Source organism: Belonocnema kinseyi, chromosome 5, assembly GCF_010883055.1.
Source record: "Belonocnema kinseyi isolate 2016_QV_RU_SX_M_011 chromosome 5, B_treatae_v1, whole genome shotgun sequence".
Classification (NCBI taxonomy): domain Eukaryota; kingdom Metazoa; phylum Arthropoda; class Insecta; order Hymenoptera; family Cynipidae; genus Belonocnema; species Belonocnema kinseyi.
The window spans coordinates 148114964-148125659 of NC_046661.1; the positions used below are offsets into that span (position 1 = coordinate 148114964).

The 10696-nt window shown below is 21.0% G+C and overlaps 1 protein-coding gene across 3 annotated transcripts in view; it reads left to right on the forward strand.

Annotated features, from left to right (window-relative positions):
* Positions 1–9497, forward strand: part of LOC117172584 (tubulin epsilon and delta complex protein 1-like) — a 22027-nt gene extending 12530 nt beyond the window's left edge. For 2 of the 3 annotated variants that reach the window (XM_033360661.1, XM_033360662.1), the window contains exons 3-5: positions 4267–4481; positions 8680–9009; positions 9083–9497. In XM_033360661.1, coding sequence (XP_033216552.1) covers positions 4267–4481; positions 8680–9009; positions 9083–9424 — 887 coding nt within the window. In that variant the 3' untranslated portion in view covers positions 9425–9497. The remainder of the gene's footprint in view (positions 1–4266; positions 4482–8679; positions 9010–9082) is intronic. The other variant, XM_033360663.1, reaches the window with a different exon arrangement.
* The last annotated feature ends 1199 nt before the right edge of the window (positions 9498–10696 follow it).

Below are 10696 nucleotides of genomic sequence, written 5' to 3' on the forward strand. Positions count from 1 at the left end.
AAATATATAGATTGAATATTGAAAAATTGAAAAATAATCCAATAAAATTAATTGCTGACAAAATCACGAGTACTAAATTAAATTTACAATTTTTAAGATTTTTACTGATTTTTCATAATTTTTTCTTTGATTTCTGAATAAAAATTCTGGAAATATTATAAATTTGAATTTTATTCTGGGCTCTATAAATATAATAACATAATTTTCAGGCAAATCACGAAGTCCAAGTTAAATTTAGCATTTTTGCCATTTTAATCATTTTTACCGATCTTTAAATAATTTCTCCTTACTTTCTAAATAATATTTTTTATTTCATTCTAGTTTCTATAATAATGCAATAAAATTAATTTCTACACAAAATTACGAGCATCATCAGCTAAATTTCTTATTTTTGCAATTTAACCTTTTTTCACCATTCACTTAATAATTTTTTATTACCTTTTTAATAAAAATGTTCAAAATAATATTTGATATTCTATTTAAGTGTTTAAAAATTCAATAAAATTAATTTCAGACCAAATTACAAGTTCTATCTTGAATTTACAATTTTTTTTAATTTTAGCGATTTTTTCTGATTTTATCAATTTCATAATTTTAAAAATTCTATAAATTAATTGACAAAATATAAATAAATTTCCTGTACAATTATTTTATATTGCCTTCAAAATTAATTTAAAATGAAAGATTTGAATAAATAAATAATTGAATCATATAATCATAAGTAATATAATAAACTATAAATAATAAATATATAAATATATATAGATTAAATAATGAAAAATGGAAAATGAATTTCAATAAATAAATTTTTATAAATTTCTATTTAATTTAATTTTTTTATTTTATAAATTTGAATTTTATTCTGGTCTCTATAAATACCATAAAATTAATTTCAGACACAATTACAAGATTTATCAGCTGAATTTGATATTTTTGCGATTTTTTCCTATTTTTTATTACTCCTTCTAAATAAACATTTTCAGAATAATATTTTTGTTTCCATTCAAGTTTCTGTAATAATGAAAATTACGAGCTTCATTAGCAAAATTGAGTATTTTTTAAATTTCAACTTTTTTCGCCGATCACTTATTAATTTTTTTTACTTCTTTTGAAATAAATATTTAAAAAATAATATTTTCTATTCTATTCCATTCTTTCTTAATCCAATAAAATTAATTGCAGAAAAAATCACTAGTACTAGATTAAATTAATTTTTTTTTAATTTGAGCGATTATTACTGATTTTTCATTATTTTTTCTTTAATTTCTAAAAAAAAATTTCAAAATAGTACTTTTTATTCTATTCCAGTTTCTATAATAATGGAATAAAATTAATTTTCGACAAAATTATGAGCATTGTCAACCAAATTTAGCATTTTTGCAATTTTAACGACTTTTTTTATTAATCTTTCTGAAAAAACATTTAAAAAATAATATTTTGTATTCTATTCCAGTCTTTCTAAGTACAATAAAATTATATTGCGGATAAAATGACAAGCGCTAAATTATTTTATTTTAATTTTAACGCTTTTTACTGATTTTCCATTAAGTTTTCTTTGACTTATAAATAAACGAGTTGAAATTATTATAAATTTGAATTTTTAAAATCATTTTTAGGTAAAATCACGAATGCCAAGTTAAATTTAGTATTTTTGCGATTTAAATTTTTTTACCGATCATTAAATAATTTTTTATTACTTTTTTCAATGAAAATTTTCAAAATAATATTTTGTATTCTATTCCAGTCTTTAAAAATCCAATCAAATGAACTTTAGACCAAATCGCGAGTACCAACTTGAATTTACTTTTTTTTTAAGTTTAGCGATTTTTACTGATTTTGTATATTTTATAATTGATTTTGAAAATTTTATAAATTAATTAATAAATAAAAATATATTCAATATAGAATTATTTTAAATTTAATTCAAAATTAATCTAAAATAAAATATTTGAATGAATAAAAAGTTGATTTATATAAATATAAATAATAATAGAATAAAATATAAATAATAAATAGAATATTTAAAATTTTGAATAAATAATTTTTTATAAAATTTCACTTAATTTAATTTTTTTAATTCTGGTCTCTATGAACGTCATAAAATTAATTTCAGACAAAATTACGAGTTTGATCAGCTAAACTTAATATTTGTGCAATTTAACCGATTTTTTTTCTATTTTTATTAAGCTTTCTAAATAAACATTTTCAAAATAATATTTTTCATTCTATTCCAGTTTCTATAATAATGCAAATTTCGCCGACCTCTTATTAACTTTTTACTTTTTTTTTAAATAAACATTTAAAAACTAATATTTTGTATTCTATTCTAATGTTTCTAAATCCAATCAAAATAATTCCAAACAAAATAAAATTATTTTAATACAAAATTACGAGCATCAGTTAAATTCAGTATTTAGGCAATTTAAATTTTTTTCACCAATCCTTTAACGATTTTTTACTACTTTTTAAATAAACATTTTTAAAGTAATAATTTAAATCCTATTCCACTTTTGATAAATTCAACCAAATTAAATGCAGATTAAAATTAATAAAATAAAAAAATTAATTAAAAAATAAATAAAAATAAAATAGATAAACATTTTGAAATTCATATTTTTTATTCTATTTCAGATTCTTTTTTAAAGCAATGAAACGAATTTCAGACAAAATCACGAGAATCTTCAGCAAAATTTAGTATTTTTTCAATTTTAACTTTTTTCCGATCTATTAATTTTGAACTTCTTTTTAAATAAACATTTTTAAAATAATATTTTTTATTTTATTCCAATAATTATAAATCAAATAAAATTAATTGCAGATAAAATCGCGAGTACTAAATTAAATTAAATTTTTTTAAACTTTAAAGATTTTTACTGATATTTCAATATTTTTTCTTTAATTTCTAAATAAACATTTTAAAAATATACATGTAAATTTTATTCTTGTCTCTATAAATGTAATAAAATATTTGTCTGGCCAAATAACGAAAAACAAGTTAAATTTGATCATTTTTGCTATTTTAACCATTTTTACCGATCTTTTATTAATTTCTGATTACTTTCTGAATAAAAATTTTCAAAATAATAATTTTTATTTTATTATAGTGTCTATAGTAATGCAATAAAGTTAATTTAGGACAAAATTAAGAGCATCATCAGCTAAATTTAGTATCATTGCAATTTAAACTTTTTTTTACTGATTCCTTAACAATTTTTTATTACTTTTTAAATAAACATTTTTTTAATAATTTGAATTCTATTCCAGTTTTTATAAATTCAATAAAATTAGGTGCAGATTTAAATTTGGATTAAAATGATTAAATTACGCAAATTAATCCAAAAAAAATAATAATAAATAAAATGAAAATAAAATAGATAAAAATTTCGAAACTAATATTTTTTATTCTATTTCAGATTATTTTTTAATACAATGAAATGAATTTCAGACAAAATCACGAGCATCGTCAGCTAAATGTAGTATTTTTGCAATTTTGATTTTTGCTGATTTTTTTATTAATCTTTCTAAATAAAAATTTTAAAAATGATATTTTTTATTCTATTCTAGCTTTTATAATAATGCAGTAAAATTAATTTCAGGCAAAATCACGATTACTGAATTTAATTTTTTAAGTTTGGACGATTTTTACTGATTTTTTATTATTTTTTCTTTGATTTCTAAATACAAATTTTGAAAATATTATAAATTTGAATTTTATTCTGGTTAAGAAAAAATAAATTTCTTATGATTTAGAACAATATATTCTTGCTTTTTATTGTATTTTAATCATTTGTTTAGACTTGAATGTAATAAAATAATTTTCAGGAAAAATCACGCACGCCAAATTAAATTTAGCATTTTTACCATTTTACCGATTTTTTGTTAATTTGTCTTTACTTTCTAAATAATAAATTACAAAATAATATTTTTATTTCGTTGTAGTTGCTATAATCATACAATTAAAATTAATTTGTAGTAAAAATTACGTGCATCGTCAGCCAAATTTAGTATTTTTGCAATTTTAACCATTTTCGTCGATCTTAATAATCTTTATGAATAAAAATTTTCCAAATAATATTTTGTATTCTATTTTCTAGAAATGTAATTAAATTAATTTCAGAAAAAATCATAAGTATCAAATTAATTTTACCTATTTGCAATTTTATCGGTTTTTACCGATCTTTTACTAATTTTCCATTACTTTCCCAATAAAAATTATGAAAAAAAATATAAACTTTTATTCTATAAATCTGAAAACATTATTTCCAGATAAAATCACGAGCACCAAGTTAAATTTTGCATTTTTGCAATATTCTGCTCTTGAATTTTATTCCATCCCAGAAACTGATACGTTCAACAGCAGAGAATTGCTTTTAGCTCTCGGATGGCTTTTTTCATCAAATAATGCTATTGATACTACATTCAGATCGAAAATTATAAATAGTTCATTAGGAAAGGAATCTTCTTCCCAAGTATCCGCACAAGTGAGTTTTTCTACAATTCTAAACTGAAAATCAAAATTACAAATTATATGTATATATAAAAATCCCGTGTCACGATGTTTGTCGCCACTAAACTCCGAAACTACTTAACCGATTTTGATGAAATTTTGTATACTGTATGTAATTTGGTCCAACTTAAAGGATAGGATACTTTTCATCTCATTTATATACCTGAATATTTTTTAATTGCAAATTAAATGCTTTTATTTGTATAATCCATAAGTTTCTAACAGATGGCGTTGTAAATTAATTTGTTGACCGACACTTCAAAATTTCACGTTCTCTAGGTAAAATTCCTGAATCATAAAATTCCCAAATTGGATAATTCCATAATAATGAAATTCCTTAATAATAAAATTGCCAAATAATATTTCCGGGTTGGAAAATTTCCGAATAATAAAATTCCAGACAGAAAATTGACCAATTTTAAAATATCCAAACTAAAAAATTCCCGAGTTTAAGCAATTCAAATTTTTATATAGATATTATTAAAAAATATATTTGTGGATGGATTATTTTCATTATTGCTATTTTCAGTTCAAACAATAATTTTAGAATCTTAAACATGAAAACTATATACTTTTTTAAATAAAAATTTTTTATAACTGTATTTTTAATAAATTCAAATTAAAAAATCAATAATATTAAAAAAAGGGAATTTACCAACTTGAAAATTTTATAATTCGGGATTTTTCTAGTTCGGTTATTTTATTATTCGACAATTTTTTGTCAGAAAACTTATTCTTATCATTTATTATTAATAAAAACATTGTTGGGAATTTTATATTTCGGGATTTTTAGTCGCCCCTATATAATACCTGAACTAGAAAATTCCAAACTTAAACAATTAAATTTTTTTCTAAATATTATTTATTTATTAAAACTGCAATAATAAAATTTTAGTATGAAATTTTATCAAATTTATTGTTCGCAAATTTTCTAATTCAGAAAATTTACATTTTCGGGTATTTTATTTTTTGGGATTTATCAGTTGTCACAAATTCCCGAAAAGTTGATAATATTAGCGAATTACAAAATCATAAAATATCCGAACTAGAAAAATGCCGAATTTTAAAATTCCCGAATTTAAACAATTAAACAACTTTCTTTTTTTTTAATTTAATATTATTTATTCAAATTAAAATACAGTAATCAAATATCTTTAATAAAGAATTTTTGTTTAAATGTTAACAAAATTATTGTTTCAATTTAAAATAATAATTGATAACATTTTATTTCTGGGTGAAACTTTTTCAATTATTGCTATTTTCGGAAATTTTCTTTTGCATATATTTTATAATTCGGCAATTTTTATTTTGGAGATTTTATTATTCTGTAATGTTATTACTCGTGAATTTTCGATTTCGAAAATTTTCTTATTCGGGAATTTTATTATTCTGTAATTTTTGTCACTAGGGAATTTAATTTTTAAACAATTTAAAAAATTGCTTTTACTAAATATGATTTATTTATTCAAAATACAATAATCATATATTTTTCTCAAAGACAATTTTTTTTAACTTTAAAAAGTTATTGCTTGGATTTAAAATAACAATAATTGATAAAATTATATTTCTGAATGAAACTTTTTTAATTATTGTTCTTTTGGAAATTTTCTATTTCATATATTTTATGATTCGACAATTTTTTGTATGTAATTTCATGATTCGGGAATTTTATTATTCGTGAATTTTATTAATTTGGAATTTTATTGTTCTGGAATTTCATTATTCTGAAATGATCCAATTCGTGAATTTTATTATCCGAGAATTTTGTAATTCGGGAATGATATTTGTCGAAAATTTTATTGTTCTGGAATTTTAATTTTTTGATATTTTTTTATTCGGGAATTTTCCAATTCGGGAATTTTATTAATTTGGAATTTTATTATTCTGAAAATTCATTATTCTGTTATTATCCAATTCGTAAATTTTATTATCCGGGAATTTTTTAATTCATGAATTTTATTATTTTGGAATTTCATTATTCGAAAGTTTTATTTTTCTGAAATTTTATTATTCATATTTTTATTCATATCATATTTATTGATATTTATTTCCTTATTGGGCAATTTTCCAATTCGGGAAATTTATTGTTGGGAAATTTAATTACTCGAAAATTTTGTAATTCGGGAAATTCAATATTCGAGAATTTTATTGATTTGGAATTGTATTATTCTGGAAATTCATTATTCTGAAATTATCCAATTCGTGAATTTTATTATTATGGAATTTTAATTTTTTTTGGTATTACATTATTGGGGAATTTTCCAATTCAGGAATTTTATAATTAGAAAATTTTTTTATTCGGAAATTTATTAATTCGGGAAATTTATTGTTCATGAATTTGATTAATTTGGAATTTTGTAATTCGGGAATTGTATTATTCGGGAGTTTTATTATTCTGGAATTTTCGCATTCGAAAATTTTATTATTCGGTAATTTTTCAATTCGGGAATTATATTTGTAGAAAATTGTATTATTCTTGAATTTTTATTTTTTGGTATATCATTCTTCGGAACTTTTATTATTGGGAAATTTTATTATTCGGAAATTTTGTAATTCGGAAATTTCATTATTCGTGAATTTTATTATTCTGGAATTTCATTATTCTGGCATTATCCAATTCGTTAATTTTATTCTCCGGGAATTTCGTAACTTGAGAATTGTATTATTTTGGAATTTCGTAATTCGGGAATTTTATTATTCGGGAGTTTCATTATTCTGAAATTTTATTGTTTTGGAATTTTATTATTTTGGTATTATCCAATTCGTAAATTTTATTATCCGGGAATTTTTTAATTCGTGAATTTTATTGTTGGGAAATTTTATTATTCGGAAATTTTGAAATTCGGGAATTTCATTATTCGAGAATTTTATTAATTTGGAATTTTATTATTCTGGAAATTAATTATTCTGAAATTATCCAATTCGTGAATTTTATCATCCGGGAATTTTATTATTCTGGAATTTTAATTTTTTTGGTATTACATTATTGGGCTAATTTTCCAATTCAGAAATTTTATTATTAGGAAATTTTTTAATTCGGGAATTTTATTATTCGTGAATTTTATTAATTTGGAATTTTGTAATTCGAGAATTATAATATTCGGGAGTTTTATTATTCTGGAATTTTCGCATTCGAAGATTTTATTATTGGTAATTTTTCAATTCGGGAATTATATTTGTAGAAAATTGTATTATTCTTAAATTTTTATTTTTCTTATATCATTATTCTGGAATTTTATTATTGGGGAATTATATTGGTGGAAATTTTTATTATTCTGGAATTTTGATTTTTTGGTACTTCATTATTCGGGAATTTTCCAATTCGGAAATTTTATTATCCAAAAATTTTATTATTCTAGAGTTTCAATTTTTAGGTATTTTATTATTCGAGAATTTTATTATTCGGGATATTTATTATTCGGAAATTTAATTATTTGGGTTATATATTTATTGAAAATTTTTTATTCTGGCATTTTAATTTTTTTGGTATTACGTTATTTGGGAATTCTCCAAATCCGGAATTTTATTATTAGGAATTCTTTTTATTCTGAAATTTTGCAATTCGGGAATTTAATTATTCGTGAATTTTATTCATTTGGAATTTTATTATTCTGGAATTTCATTATTCTGGAATTATCCAATTCGTGAATTTTATTATCCGGGAATTTTGTAATTCAAGAATTTTATTATTCTGGAATTTTCGAATTTAGAAATTGTATTATTCGGAAAAATTATTATTCGTAAATTTCCAAATCCAGGAATTTTAATTTTTAGGTATTTTATTATTCGAGAATTTTCGGATTCGGGAATTTTATTATTCGGGAGTTTTAATATTCTGAAATTTTATTATTCGTGAATTTTGTGATTCGAGAATTTTATTACTTGGGAATTTTATTCTTCGGAAATTTTATTATTCTGGAATTTTCCAATTTGGGAACTTTTCAATTCGAGAATTATATTTTTCGGAAATTTTATTATTCTTGAATTTTAATTTTTGGGTATTTCATTATTTGGTAATTTTTCCATTTGGGAGAAAATTATTTTTTTATTTTTTATTTTAGAATGATTTTTTAGAGAAACTTTTTTATTCTTGAATTTTAATTTTTGGATATTTCATTATTCGAGAATTTTCAAATTTTGGAATTTCTAAAATACCTATTTAAATATTACAGAAACCACTCGAGAAAATTCAATTATTCTCAGCGGAAGATCAAATGAAAAATATCGTTCACACTTGTACTAAATTAAACCACAATTTAAAACAAATTTCCGAACTCATTTCCGAAAAAATAAAACTAGCAACAAAAGTACATGCAGCAAGCATAAACGCAAGTGGTTTACCCCATCTTTCCGTTTTTGAAATGGCCTTAACAAAAAGACTTTCTTCTCAAAAAAAAAATTCGGAGGATCAAGAAACGATTTGGTCATTACAAAATTTATCAACAATGATCGATTTGCATCCAAAATGGATTAAAAAGCAGCACATTTTCTTCGAATGGATGGTAGAATTTTTCAAAAATACTTTTTCTTAACGGCAATATTTTTCCCCCCCAAAAAATTCTCATTTTTTTGTAGATATCAGTCATCGAGGAATCAAAATCCGCTCAAAAGCCGATAATTACCGAAGAATCTTGTCTCGAAATTTTCAAATTCACCACTTGTCTTCGACATTTCGTCAAAAAGAAAATGCACAATTTGAAACGAAATCTGGACGAGATTCCGAATTTTGATTCCGCTCCGGATTGTGTTTCACGACTTCTCAGGATTCAAAATTCCGAAACTGAAGCGGAAAATTGGGTCGAAAAGGCGAAAAAAAATTTGGAATTGACGGAAAAGGAAATTGAATTGAAGGAGAAGGATTTGCTCAAAGAACTTAAATCGATGCTGAAATTAATTCAGAATTGCGTTCGTGTGTGATTTATAATACAATTTTTACTTTAAGGGAAACAATAATTTTTGATAAAAAATAAAAAATTTCAATAGCTACTAATTTGTGAATTTTTTTCAACGCCTACCATTCGAGCTAAAATTAGATTTTGAGATATGAGGTTATTTAGACAATTAAAAAAAAATAAGTTTTTAGACAACATTTTTAAGAAAACTTTTATTTTACAAGATTTTAAAAATATTTGAAAAATTCGAGGCAATTTAAAATATATTGAAGACTTATAGAAGTTAAAAAAATATATTTGTACATTTTCGTAAATATTTCCAAATTTTTAAATGTTTGTTATCCTTTCGAAAACTTGAGCTTGTATTAAAACTTTTAAAAATCATTCAAAAATAAAAAAAAAATTCTTCAAGACTTTTTTTAAATTGTCTTTTAAACTTAATTTTTGAAAGAAAACAATTATTTGACATTTTTCCAGAAACATTCACAATTTTTTATTTTATTCTTTTGAAAACTTTCAACAATCTTACAGAATTTTTTTTTTATCTTTTCGAGTGTAAAATTATTTTTGAATCTTCACAAATCTTCTAAATATCTCTTGAATTTGCTCAAATTTTTTTTCAATTTTCAAATCTTGCCAAACTGAATGATTTAAAATCTTCTGCACTTTTTTGAATTTTTTTTGCATATTGCAAATTTTTTGAAATCTTTCTCAATTTTTTTTAAAAATTAATTTTTCAAAAAAAAAATTAATCAAAGTTTTATCATAAATTTTTAGAACATTATTTTTTTTATCTTTTCTGATCTTTTAAACATTTTTAATATCTTTAATATTTATGCGAATTTTTTCTGAAAAATTTTAAGAATCCAGAAAATTTTTTTTTTTAATTTGCTTAAAAACTTTCAAACTCGTTTGAAATTTGCGTACATCTTTTTAAGTATTCTCTTAAAACTAATTTTTCAAAATAAAAAAATCATTTTAATTTTTTCCAGGTATTTAAAGAAATTTTTTCATTCTCTTGGAAACGTAACAATAACATTTTTTATTGAAAATTTTTTTTTTTTTCATAAAATATTATTTATAACATTTTTTAATTGAAAATTTATCTATTTGGTTGAGAATTTATGTATTTTATTAACAATTTAAGTATTTTTTTGTGAAATAATATTCCTTTTTTTTTGTTGTTGAAATATCAACTGTTAGATTTTTTGGTCGAACATTTATTTCTTTTTATGAAAAATCAACTATTTTAATAAAAAACGTTTTTTTTTTTAGTTTCAAAATAATTTCTTTACTG